The sequence below is a fragment of the Lathyrus oleraceus genome, chromosome 1 (assembly GCF_024323335.1).
Source record: "Lathyrus oleraceus cultivar Zhongwan6 chromosome 1, CAAS_Psat_ZW6_1.0, whole genome shotgun sequence".
NCBI lineage: Eukaryota > Viridiplantae > Streptophyta > Magnoliopsida > Fabales > Fabaceae > Lathyrus > Lathyrus oleraceus.
Genome location: NC_066579.1, coordinates 117,401,432 through 117,415,424, shown reverse-complemented (window position 1 = coordinate 117,415,424; position 13,993 = coordinate 117,401,432). Strand labels below are relative to the sequence as shown.

Sequence of the window (13,993 nt, the reverse complement as noted above, 5' to 3'; positions counted from 1 at the left end):
ACTTGTTTTATTTAAAAGTTTAACGACAAAACAAATCAAAAATTATAGAGACATCGTCGCTTCCGGTTTAAAAAAGTTATTTTAATTATATATATTTTTAAAACTGATTTGCATAAAAAAATATTTATAGAAAGTAGAAAATATTATGAAATTCAATTGCTATAAATTAAAAAATAATTTTGATTTAGTAATCTAGATATTTATTATTAGAAATTAATTATTATCAATGTAAAAAATTTTATACTATTTAAATTATTTTATAAATGATTAAAATAAACGTCAAATTTTTCATAACACATTTATAATTAATTGACGGTATAAAATCTTTTTATATCATATGTACATTTCAATTAAATTCTTATTATTAAACATTTAACATAATAAAAGCTATATTTAAAAATATTTTTTATTAAATCATTACTAAAAGCTGAAACAAATTTCTAAAATTAATTAAAATTATATTCTTTTAATATTTTTTTCACAAATAAATAATTAACCCTAAACTATCTATAGGGACAAAATTGTTGCATCATCCGGATTAAGTTTGGCTATTATCCGTGAAAAAAAACAATGAAACATCTATTAATAGTTTATTTTAACTGTAATTATTAAGGCCACGTTTATATTGAAAGTTATTGACTGAAAATTATAATTTAAATCAATTTACATGTGAAAAAAAATAATGAAACATCTATTAATAGTTTATTTTAAATATAATTATTAAGGCCACGTTTATATTGAAAGTTATTGACTGAAAATTATAATTTAAAATCAATTTACATCAATTTTGATGTTAAAATGAAATGAATCAGCAAAAATTTAATTATGGATAAATTTTTTTAAACAGATTATAAAACTATATCTCTCCTCATTTTCATCAATCTTAATAGAGGAAAGTACCTGGGCCGGAACTTGGTAACAAGTTGTTCCGAAGTTGTAATTGATTTAGCTAGTAGCGACCGGAACCATAACATCACCTTATCTTTTAGAGAAAACGAGAATAATCGCAATCTGAGACCATCTTTGCAGAGTCTATCAATACGGTATTGGATGAATATGAGTCTTAGATAAAACTCCTCCTTTTTCGGTCAACTTTGATTATATTTCTAGGATACGGGATGATTTATGAATTAGTGAAGATGATAAACAAATTTTAGATGAACAAAAGGGGATTAGGATTCTTAAAGAGACATGAAAGTAAACCGGGAGATGTAAATGAAAAGGGTTTTCTTTTTATTTCTAGAATTTAATAACCTTACATAAATTAATAAATATAAAAAAAATATATATTTTAAATAAAATAATGATTTTTTTAAAAAAAAGACTTATTGACATGGCACCATAGTCAAACTATCACATTCATAAATGAAGAGGATTCATAAGCAAAATTGAAAAAGAGACCACAATATTCAAAACATTTTAAAAATAACTATTCAAAACAAATTTTTATTTAAAACTTTTATAAATTTTTTTACATAAAATTATGTTACACTATAAAAATCCTATAAAAATCATTTAAAAAAAAAAAAATTCAAACAAACTGGTCCAATATAAATTCAATAGAATTGAACTATCTCTAAACTTTTGTTACACCTCGGGTAAAATCTCAAGAAAACCCTATGCAGACACGTGAATTTTGCATGCAACCAATATGCTCTGCAAGATGCACTTAGACAGTGCTTTTGTTATCTCTATTTAGCACAAGTAACCAAACCACTTTATCAACTCCTATGTTCGATACTATTTAGATGCTCTACAAACAAGTCATTCCATGTATCTGTAATTCCAGGTAAACACCAGTGCATGCAATCATCATGCTTTTTTCCACCAGCAGAAGCAGGGTGAGCATCAGCCCTTAACTCACTCAAGTAAGTGATGTTCAAAATAACAAAACTCGATCCCTTAAGAGCCTTATTGAGGTGTTCATTCACCAACCGAACCTCCACATTTGTCCCGTTATTCTTCACAGAGAAAAGTTCTTCTACCTAAAGAGGCAATCAAATTCTATGGTTAGCTTGTTCAACAATTTAGCAACAAAAAAACTATAGAACAGTCACATTTACAAGAAGAATTGCGTTTGTCGGTCATAGATAACGGTTCTAGTCAGAGAAATACTTGAGAAAAAGATTAATAGCAAATTAGACTCACCTGTTCTGCCGATAAAGGTCGATCTCTTTGACAGGAACCACCTTGATCCCAGTCTCCTCCTTCAAAATGCCTGGGCGATTGAGTACGAAAAAATTTGACTGCACCTGGTCGTGCTTTTTCCTCCACATATGATTTCTGTAAAGAAATTCCTTATATTAAAATACGCAGAAAGCAGATCAATGACCAATCACATAAATACTTGACTATATATGTAATTTCATAGCCAGCATTGGATGCATCAAATTTATGTTTTGGGAGAATCATTAAATAATCATGGTCAGTTGAAGAGAGAAAAATTGCTGCCTCATATTTAGAGTACTGATGCTCCAAGCAATCTCATATTTAATTTTCGTAATCTCATATTTAGAGTAATGATTTTATCTGAACAGTTTCAGAATACTGATGTTCCAAGCAATCTCATATTTAATTTACACCCCTGGTGTGTGATGATTATTATTTTCATACATTGCAAGGAAAAAGTTTATAATGGAACCAAATGTGCAAAATTCAGTAGATGCAAAAACTATCAGGTCAATCAGCATGATACCTAGGTAATTGTTAATCTATCAACTCTCAGGTTACCTTTAGAACTGGTGGTAACAATTTATAAGTTCCAAGTAGTTCCTTTTAAGAGGAATAGAAAGAAAAGACATTACCATGTGCTCTAAAACCATATCCAGGCCTTCATCTGGACGTAATGGGGGGATTACTGGCTGACCATTCTTGAAGAAAAGCATAGGTGAATTCACAGGGTCGAATTTCGAAGGGGCCCACCACCTGTTAATATGACCCAAACAGAATCAGAAAAACCAAATAATGTTATTCTCGTAAATTTTCTCAAAATATTGCAACAAACAGCTACAAACATCAACTTATATTACACTAATATAAATGACAAGCAAGCAGTAAAGATATTATCTGTATAGTTAAACCAAATCAGCATACTTCTAAAGTTTTCTCAAATTGTTGAATGACAACTCTAACATCAGCTCAACTCAAATAAAGGAAAAAAATAAGCAAGCAGAGCAATGAAAGACATTATTTGCTTTGGTTGTAATAAATAAGAACAATCAACGGGATCAATGAAACCAGATAGGGATCGAAATTTAGCCTACAGGCCTTTAAGGAAACTCAAATGTTCATGTAAACACACACAGGAAGACATTCCAATCAAACACTCCAGTATTACCTACCAGTGCCCAGTGTTAAAAATTAGAATGTCGTGGAAATTTGCAGCTTGTGCCCATGTACTATCTGGAACATCAACATCTACTCTATAGCCCTCTTTGAATCCAAGAGTTTCTAAGGCACCACCATTCTCACTAGCCGACCATCTGCAATCAAATCAAACAGAGGAAAAAGAACCACAACTAAGCTAACATTGTGTAACAAACACCACCATTGTATAGTCCAATAATAGTAGTGCATAACATAAGAGAATGCAAACCATGAAATCTTCATAAATAGTAACAACTAACAACTAGAAAAGAAGCCTAGAAAGCCTACATATACAGCTGCTAACTTTAAATTGAATTTGGCTCCTATAAAGTGAGTAAAGTGTAAAGTGAGAAATCAAGGATTGTCATCTCAACAAACTCATGATTTGTTATGATATACTTACAATATCCACCTTTGATTTGTTAATCAATGGTCTAAAATACTCACTTTACTCTCTAAAGTGACTTCCTCACTCTAGAGAAGAAGCCCTCTAAATCATATACATAGCAGAAAAAGTTCATAAAATGGATGAAAGTTCTGAAATCATATAGTAACTAAAAGTATAATGCATACAACAGTCTTAAATTACTATTCGCAACGAAATTGCAGCCGAAATATAAAGTTTGGGAGGACTTCGAGAATCATATTTACAATTGCAACCACATGAATCAGAAATTCTCTGCATTGTCCACAATACATATATACATACGGGACGAAAATCACAAAATTGATGAAAGTTCTGCAATCACATACTCTACTCACTATTATAAGCAAGAGAATGCTTCAAATTTTGGTTACTATCATAAGAAAAAGTTAACTACTTTTAAATTATTTAATTTTATTATTCCTACTACCCCCTTCATTTAATTCAAAAACATTTAATCTGGGTCGTTGAGGGAGTTTTTCCATTAAATAACGAAAATGACAATTTAGTAAATTTGACTTATGTTCTGCTCAGAAAACTAATTTCATTTAACTGAATTTCTTAAGCATTGTGAAAGTAGTTTTTTGTTTTCCTTATAATAATGACCTCCGGAGGTAGTAGTAACTAAGAGCTACGTGAATACAACATAATTTTAAACTGTTGTTTGCAGCCACGATTATTGCAGCAATGTGAGGGTTTAGGAGGCCCTCAAGAATTATTGTGATTCACATTTGTGACTCCACTAATCAGCAATTTCCACAACATCCATAATCACAATGTAATAGCAATTTGAAACCAAACATCAACGGAAAGAAATCCCACAAGTGAATTAGCACAACCGAAAGCAATCTCGGATTAGCTTACCTACCATAACGTGCAAGAAGATTAGTACGGTGATAAGCAATAGTGAGATTGTAAGTCAGAAACGTGAATCCACGGTCAGCACCAGCAGGTCTCCACTTCTTAACCTGTCCATCAGAGATACTACTCCTAAGAGTGCAGAAAAGTGACACAAACATGTTCCTATTGAGTGAATCCCCAACAAAACCTGCATTACTGGAACACATCCATTATCAAGAATACCAAAAAGCACACAACTTTGATTTTAATTTCAACCTATGAAGCACAAATACAAACACACGGCACAAAATCAATACTGACACACCAACACCGATGATAAATTAAAAGAAGAGTATATCAATATCAACATATTTGTAAAATCAAGGTTGTCAAAATCGAGATTTTGCATAAGATCGAAAGGGGATGGTAAGATCGCAACTAAGATCGGATGATCCTACTCAATTATGTTTGTAAGATCAAGAGGGGATAGCCAAGATCGCAAACTCAAAACATAAGATCGTAACAAAAATCGTAACATACTACTTAAATGGAAAATAATACTACATATTTGAATTATTTCTACAAGATATTTTCGTAGGCAAGTGTATTCGCGGGAAAATGGACGCCGACGAACCGAAATTGTTGTGCCTTTGTATCTTGTCATCCCTCTCGGTTTGTAATGGTGGTGGCTGGAAAATGGCCGATTGTGGTCGGAATTGGCCAATCGCACATAATCATTGGTTTACCTTTTTTTCACAATTTGACAACAACACACGATTCTACCTAAGATCTAGATCATTGGGTGTGAGTGGGATCGTAAAATCTTAAGATTGTAAGATTTAGATCGTGATTTTGATAACCATGTGCAAAATAACAATTTATTACCTTAAATTGAATAATGTCAGTCAAGTTTACTCTTTTCCAGGTTTAACATCCACTGGAACTTATCATTTTGTAATGTAACCCAATTTAGTAAAAGTCTTTTAAAAATAACTAATTTAGTGTAAGTTTGGTTTAACTTTAGGAAGAGCCAAAAACAATTCTAGAGGTATAGAATTGATTTTGGAATGATTTTGAGGTATTTGGTTCTTCTAAACTAGAATTGATTCATTCTACAGAGTCAATTCTACTTGCAACTGATTTTTACATTGAAATTGAAATTTACTGTTCAAACATAAATCCTTTACATTCAACTACTTTTAACCACAATCAATTCCCTCAAAATCAGTTGAACCAAACATCTGCTTATTCTTTTTCCCATTTTCTAACTTAGTAAATTTGAGGACTAAAGTGTTCATCTTAAAAAGAAATGAAAGCAATTGAATATAATCACATGTATCCGTGCTATATAAATTTCAACAGAGAGGGATAACACGAGAATCTCACCAATGCTGGTGTGTGTATGAGTCTGAAGAAACCGAAGAGGATCAAACTGATCAAGATCACTACATCCATTAGGTTTCCACCGCCATTTCGCAACTTCCACACCATTAGCTTTATTCCCCCTAACACAATTCCAACCCTTGAAAATCTCCTTACACGAGCTATCGTATCTGGAAACCCTGGACTCGTCGTAGATCCATATTCCGTCGGAGTAATCGCATGAACCGCGGCGGTGGTCGATTTGGAAATTGTGAATTGAGGAGAAAGCTTTGATTGAAGAGGAGGAGGATGAAGTGTTTCTGAATTGGGAGAGAAGAAAGAAGATTGAAGTGAAAGAGAGAAGAGAGATAAGGGGAAATAGCGGGAGTTTTTTCTTTGGTTGATTCGGTTCTCTTGTGGTTGTGGCCATGTGAGTAATGTGAGTGATTTTTGTTTGTGAAAGTGAATTTGCAGGTTCAGTTTAGAGTGAGGTTCGGTGAGACAATGTGATTCACCACAGATGAATTGCGTATCATTATTGTATCGGACGGCTGAAATGAATGCAGTGTAAGGTTGTATATATTTCTAACCATCATGGAATCTAAATTGATATAAATAAAAATTGTAAATCGATATATTTTGGATCTCTTCGAGTATCAGATTTTTTAGAAAGCAAACTAAATCGATCAACGAAAACTCATACTTTATCTTTTTATGCAGGTTCATATCACTTTTAGTGGTGTTGTAAATGTTATATTTATATTTTGGTAAATCTTGTATTCATGTTAACCTAATCAAATTCACATTATATAATATTTTCACAATGGCTCAAATCTTGCCAAGTTAATTGGGATTTAAGATAACCAACAACATTTTACTATATTAATCAAGCCCGGTCTTTATGTTCTTGGTGTCGAAAAACATACCATTCAATTTAGATCTCAAGACGGCGAGTAGGGGTGGAAATAAGATGGGTCGAGTTCAGTTTTGTCAAACCTAAATCTGGTATGTCAAAAAAACTGAAATCTAAGTCTGACTTGTAGTTTGTCATGGATTTATTTTGACAATTTCTTAATGCATCACATATGCTTCTTACGCACCATGCAAAACTACATAAATGCTTCTAGATTCTAGAGATGCATCTCTGAACGCATCTAAATGTCAATTAACGTTAAAAAAATCTGAAGATGCATCTCTATAGCATTTTGGAGGTTAAATCGCGTCAGACCCTTCTCCTTCCTCACTTCTTATTTTTTCTCAAAACACTTCTTCAACACTCTCTCAAAATTTTCTCTGCACCAACTCAAAACTCAATCTTCAAGACTTAAAGGAACTTCAGTCATCATCTCTAACATCGAAAACAACATCTGAAACATCAATTTCTTGTAAATTTTTTGAATTTTCGATAAACTTTTGAGTTTTTATGTAAATGAGTAGAAATCAATGATTAGAGTTAGAAATGAGTAGAAATAGCATTTAAGATAGTTTAAACATATTGTATTAGATGTTTGTTGGCTGAAAATGATGATCAAAAGAAGTTTTTTTTGACATTGCATGGAGTACATTAACACCATTGATGCAACTTCTGAGTTGCAGGAAATTTCAAAGATGCATCTTCGAAAAATTTTAGCGTTTTAGTTTTCTAGGTTCCGGAGATGCATCTCCGAATTTTTCTGCAGTATTTTTTTTGTTTGATTTTCTTGCTTGTGTTGTTTGTCGGCACTAATGGTCAACCTTACTTTAACTTACATGCATAATGGTTGATAGAAGGCACGAGAGGGTTGCTCAACACACATCCATTCGGCGGGAGAAGAGTCTGCAGGGGGCGGGGGAGATTGGTGGTCGGGGAGGTAGACGAGGCAGAGGAGGTATAGGAGGTAGAGGTGAGGTAGTCAAACATGCACAATAGTGTCTTAGTATATAGTAGTAGTACTATGGTCTGTATTTTATTTTGACGGTCTTGCTACTTTATTGGTCTCGATTATATGATATTTTATTTATGTATTTTTAGGCTTTTGCATAGAGTGAATAACCGGTCTAACACTCAATTTAACATCATCTGATTTAACATCATTCTTCACTCCGCCTGATTTAACATCTTTCCTCACAGTAGCTTTGAGAAACATATTCAGGTGCATCATATCTAACAACGATCATAACTGGAAAAACATATTCAAAACTCAAAGTATCAGGCAAATTAGGAGAAGCATCTCCGAAACCCATCAAATTTTGTCCGGATATGTATCTCTAGACTCAAAGTTCGATTTTTCAACTTAAAAACACATTAATGCAATGAATGGGGGGTGAAATGAATGAACTTTACTTTAAATTTCTATTTCTTTTGCTCCATTTGATGTGATAAAATACAATTATGGTGTTTAGGTGTTTAAAAGTTGATTGAGAATGCAAAAAATCATTTTAAGAGTTTCGAAGGAGAAATCTATTTTGATCGGGAGGAACAAAAAACATGCAAGATGATGCTTTATTCAATTTTCCATTTGACATTTTCAGAGATGCATCTTCGGAAACATCACTGAATCATTAAATAAAATAGATTATTGAATAAAAACACCATAAATGAATACAAAGGGTGTTAGAGATATGCATCTTCGGATACACCTCCGAAGATACATCTCCAAATCAATTTTGTTCAAAATGGAATGCCTATTATAAATTACAAAGGCTGATGTGATTTTAAGTATATCCTAAGACGCATCTCCTTACACATACGAAATATTTTTGGATTTTCAGAGACGTGAGACGTAGCCATAAAATGGAAAGATTATTTCCTTATTTTAAAAATAAACAGTGGATGTCGTGATTTTGAACCTATGCGCACTTTGCACTTTGTTATCGTATGTCCCCTTATTTCAATATTTACACCTTAATTTTCAACCCTCCACTTTCAACTTTGTTGGATCCAACATAAACTCACAAAATTTCCAATGAACGTTTTTTTTTTTTTTGGAAAACTCCTTATAAATGTTGCGAGATTGTTATATTTTATCGGAAATTTTCATATTCATTTTTCTGTAAACCTTACGGAAGTTCCAGTATTTAAATGTAAACTGTGCATATCACATCTCATACACACAACTCAGAACTCATTTAGAAATTTTAAACAAACATTGTCAATAATAACATATCAAAACAACATTTACATTTTACATGTGTTCAATGAAATAGTTGACTTGAATAAATTTGCAAGATGCTAATATATTCAATGAAACACTTAATCTAAAAATATATGATTACCTAAGAATCGTGCAATACTATCCCATTTTCAAATCCATAACTAAATTTGTGTTTGTCTTGCTAAAAAATGCTTGAACTTAAGCATTCTTTCAGAAGCAACAGGACGCCCCTAAGGTCCTTTATCCAATAGTAATGCATACAACGTCTCACTTACATTTATGAGAGAGATCAAGCCAGGGAAATTGAGGCACATTCAACAGAACCTCCACAGTTTCATCGGCAAAGACCATCTTACAAGTGAAATGATATTTTGACAACAAATACGTTGTCGGAAGCTGTAGAGACATGTTGACAGTTCTCTAATACAAACAAGGTTGAACAAGTTGCATACCTCCACACACTTTTGAAGAATATTTGTACACGTAGTAGCTTTGTTTATATAACACTCAATCCATCAGACCCTAAAAAAAACAATAATTTTATACAACCATCGCAAATTATGTCACTTTCATCCGAAAGTATGGAAATAAATACCTATACTGTGAGCAATCAAATCAAAAAATCACTCACATTTTTGTTCTTGTTGATCAAAGCATAAGCATCGCTGTATATAGCAACAGCATTTGACAAGACTGCCAGAACTATCATAAAAACAGATAGTATTTTGTCGGTTTTAGTGGCTATGTTGTATCGATCCCTGTCGGAAAAGAAAATGCTTAATGATATAGTAATCATACTACAAAGTAAAATTCATTACAGAACTAAATGAATTCAGTGACCAAACTCACCTCAGAGTGATTGCAGCTGGAAATATGAATGCTACACAAACTGCGGCAGTTGCTCCAGTGAACTGGAAAATATCCCAAATGCTAGGTATGAAGTTTGCTCCTATGAAGATAATGCCAACAAGGAAAATAGTAATCGATGCAAATCTGAAGTTATCAACAACCAAAGGCCTTCTTGATGAGGAAAATATCAGACCATCTATGTTGACCCTTAGTGCATAGAAAACTACAGGAAATACAAGCACAAGATGCGCAGCATAGCTAAAACGAACAGCGTCATTGAGCGCCGAACCGAAAGGAATTCCGAGATCAGTATCGAAATTGGCAAGCACGTCGTCGAGAGTATTGTCACCAAATAGGAGGAATCCAAAGAAGCTTGTGAGTGAGTACACTGAAGAGCATAGAGTAAGGGAAGTGCGCACAACCCCCTGCATCCATGAGGGATCTTCCAGTTCATTATCTATGCTGTGAACTGCAAATAAAGAGTGCACACAAAACAACCACCAGATTATATATCTACGAAATGAACATGTAGATCTAGATAGATAACTGCAATCATGGATTGCTCTCGCATAACTGAAACTCTTGCACTAGTTGACAGCATTTATTAGCAATAGTGAATACGCTTAAAATTTATATGCAAATTCAAGCAACCAAGCCTAGTCTCAGATAAGTATACGCTAATGATTTTAGAAATTTTGGGTTAGGACTAACCAGGGCCGTCTTAAATTTTTAAATTTTCGGAGACCCTGTGTAGGTTAGCCACAATTTAAATGTGGCAAAAACAAATAGAGTCCCTATTTTGCCAAGGTTCAATTGTGACAAATATTTTACGAGACCTTATTTAATTATGGTTTAACCGTGTCAAAATTTGGGCCATTTTCAGTATCCCATCTTGCACACCCTCAAAGATAACTCTAGGCCTAACTCAACCCCTACACAACTAGCTTGTAAAGTGAGGAGTCCTATCAACCACTTCTGAACAATTTTCAGACCAGATCTCATCCAACGTGCGAATCTTAACACATCATGTTGTTAACATGGACTGAAGTGTCACGTAAATGATTGGGTTTTCGGTGAATAAATTTTAGAGTGCACAGCCAGATATAAATCGACATAACTTGAGTTTCAAGTTTTTTAGCTCATAAAAAATTGACATGCACGGTTTCTTTTCAAACTAGTTAGACATGAAATGTGGATGCATATGGAAGGTATAATTAAAAGACCTTAGCCTTCTATGGGCAAATCAATAACCAACTTAGAGTTACATAAGTCTATTCTGCATAAAAACGCAAAAACAAGATAACGAGTTCCAAACAGAGGTCCGAGATTTTTGCATACCATTGTAGTGACAGATGTAAGCGGTCACCAGCACGGGAACTACAGTGAATAAATCAAAAACCGAAGCTGCATCAGTAATGACCGGGAAGAGTCTGGGCATCCCAATGCCTCCACTAATAATCTTGATAATTGAGATCCCCACAGCAATGATAAGGAAAACAACAGCTAATCCAACTGATAATGCAGATGTGAATCTCAATGAATCTGCAACAACCACAGGAACAGAAACCAAACAACTTAGCAACAGAGCTTGATTTAATAGATGGACACATTTTTACTTGAGCGATGATTTATGTGCAGTAATTTATAATTTAATAAGTGATACAACTAATACATGTTTCTGATTTTCACATCAATTGGTAAAACAAGAAAAGTACAATCACTTACCAATTCGCTTAAAACTAACCAAAGGTGCAAACACAAAAAGTGTTGCAAAAACAAGAATAAATGTCCGCCCAGTCCACCAATGGACACCAAACCATCCTTCAAGGATACCAGAATGGTGAATTCCACTTGAAGTTGTTCCAGAAATCACATCACCTACAAATATGAACAAAACAAAAAAACTGAATTATGCGATCTTCAGTTCTTCTCTAAACAGATTCGTCGGTAATAGTAGATGTTTGAATTGACGGTAAATTTAATGAAATCAAGATAGGCCACCACGATTTTGGAAATAATTACAATCGGTAGCTTTAACAAAATCATAGTATCATCGTGATTTCACACCCATCCAAACCTATGAAGCACGGACACAAACATAAGACACATGTCAGACACAAAACACACTTTCAACATGAAGCGTTGGTGCTACATAGGTCCAAACATACACTAAAACCAAATTGACGATAGCAGCGAAGTAAATTTTGAAATACTAGACGTTTAAGAGTATTGTCTTTACCGATAATAATCATGTAAACAATCAAAATACCCATGTTATTAACAACAACGCATATCTCCAGAAAAGCTTTTCCATATTTCCCAAAGGCATCCCCCATAAGACTTCCATATGCAGGAAAATTCCCAGCTCTTGAAAACCTGATAATGAACTCAATCGACTTCTCCGTCAACAATGCTGTTAGGATTATCGCAATAAGACCCGGCACCATTCCCAATTTCTTAACACAAGCAGGCAAGCCCATGATTCCAGCACCGATAACCGTGGTTGACAAATTGAAAACAGCACCAGAAAATGAAGCTCCATTAAACTCATGTAACTCGCCCTCGGTTTCCTGAGAGTTCGGTACCAAAGGCGCGTTCTCATCAACAACTTCCTTATTCTTCGTAGCTTTCTTTTTCTCAGATGCAAGTGTTCCAATCGTCATTTTCAGCTTTCAAATCTAAATCTTCTCTCCCTCTCTCCCAAAATTTCAAATCAGCTTCTTCAAACTGTCAAGAACAACACATTCATTTCATTTCTCAATTTCAAAGAAAAAAAACTAAACTCAAAGCATGACACCTAATAAAGGTTTAACAAACCCAAAAACTACATTGAATCATAATTCAAAACCCAAATCTAACTATCAAAAACAGCACTATATCCTACAAATCCAAATAAATTTTGGTTAATTTAAAAGAAACCTTACAAAAGTACAACCAAAAATTGAGTGGTGAATATTGATTATGGATATTATTTCAAATCTCTTTATTTATTTTTTTGTAAGAATTACATACACTTACATTTTTCTTTGTAAAGTCAATCATAGAGAGGTTGAAATACACGTATAAACAGTATTGATTGAAATTGATGTAACTTAAATTACAAATCAAAGAATAAAAAATTGGGTTAATAATATAATATTCATCATCAAAGATTCAAGTAACACAATATCATAAAAAAATCATAAGATTCAAATATTCAACTTAGGTCACTATCAAGTTGTGACTAGATTCTACATTAAAATACAAACACAATAAACGCAATTAACAATGGAAAACATCGTAATCATAATCATAATCATAATAATTGGAGTAATTTCAATGGAATTTGTGGGTAATGAAGAAACCTGTTTGGCGCGAAACAGTTCGAGATTAGGGGTATCAAGAATGAGTGTGTTACCATTTTTGTACTTGAAATTGAATAAGTTTGGTGTAAGATTAATGTTAAAAATTGATATTAGGAAATAGAGTAGTTTATTTATGAGAAAATTGATATATTTAAATTGGTCTTTTCAAATTTTATGGTGTAAATAAATTACCATTTCTAAGCAATTAAATCTAAAATAAACTTAGCTAATAATCAACTTCTCATTTATTTTAAATGATAGTAAATTTCAGTCATTAATTTACTTTAACAAAAAAAAATTCTTACTTGTAACTAAGCTCAGAAGTCACCAATGTTCACCTCGACAAATTATAATGATATAATATAATAATTCAGTCTTGAGATCATCTTTATAAATTAACATGAATATTAGTTAGGCATTTAAAAGCAATCAACATATTCAGACAATTCCAAATTTTACTCAAGAATCATCTTTATAATAATTTGGAGGTGGTATCTAGTGTTGGCATAAAGCAGTTGTTAGAGTTGGAAGAGGTTTTAAAGGGCGTTGAGTTGAGTCGGAGTGAAGTTGACTCTTTCATGTGGTGGAAGAACCTACATGGAGTTGAGTCGGAGTGAAGTTGACTTTTTCGTGTGGTGGAAGAACCTGAATGGATTCATAGTTAAATCTTGTTA

At 33.1% G+C, this 13,993-nt stretch overlaps 2 protein-coding genes across 8 annotated transcripts; both read right to left on the bottom strand.

Annotated features, from left to right (window-relative positions):
* Positions 1-1,541: 1,541 nt before the first annotated feature.
* LOC127120850 (protein trichome birefringence-like 13) lies at positions 1,542-6,636 on the bottom strand. Of its 2 annotated transcripts, none has more exons than XM_051051427.1 (6): positions 6,017-6,636; positions 4,655-4,838; positions 3,342-3,482; positions 2,805-2,925; positions 2,149-2,283; positions 1,542-1,985 (listed from the first exon to the last, which is right to left on the bottom strand). In XM_051051427.1, the coding sequence occupies exons 1-6, from the start codon at positions 6,420-6,422 to the stop codon at positions 1,722-1,724; spliced, it is 1,251 nt and encodes a 416-aa protein (XP_050907384.1). In that variant the 5' UTR covers positions 6,423-6,636; the 3' UTR covers positions 1,542-1,721. The 2 variants fall into 2 exon arrangements, with proteins under 2 accessions (XP_050907384.1, XP_050907392.1); XM_051051435.1 differs by having other exon boundaries at positions 4,655-4,846; positions 6,017-6,165.
* Positions 6,637-9,079: 2,443 nt separating this feature from the next.
* LOC127120814 (amino acid transporter AVT6B) lies at positions 9,080-13,466 on the bottom strand. 6 transcript variants are annotated; one of them, XM_051051394.1, is made up of 7 exons: positions 13,320-13,466; positions 12,215-12,702; positions 11,701-11,853; positions 11,314-11,517; positions 9,976-10,444; positions 9,758-9,884; positions 9,080-9,648 (listed from the first exon to the last, which is right to left on the bottom strand). In XM_051051394.1, the coding sequence occupies exons 2-7, from the start codon at positions 12,636-12,638 to the stop codon at positions 9,634-9,636; spliced, it is 1,392 nt and encodes a 463-aa protein (XP_050907351.1). In that variant the 5' UTR covers positions 12,639-12,702; positions 13,320-13,466; the 3' UTR covers positions 9,080-9,633. The 6 variants fall into 6 exon arrangements, with proteins under 6 accessions (XP_050907351.1, XP_050907357.1, XP_050907343.1 ...); XM_051051400.1 differs by lacking the exon at positions 13,320-13,466 and adding an exon at positions 12,994-13,133; XM_051051386.1 differs by lacking the exon at positions 13,320-13,466 and adding an exon at positions 12,900-13,011.
* Between the last annotated feature and the right edge of the window lie 527 nt (positions 13,467-13,993).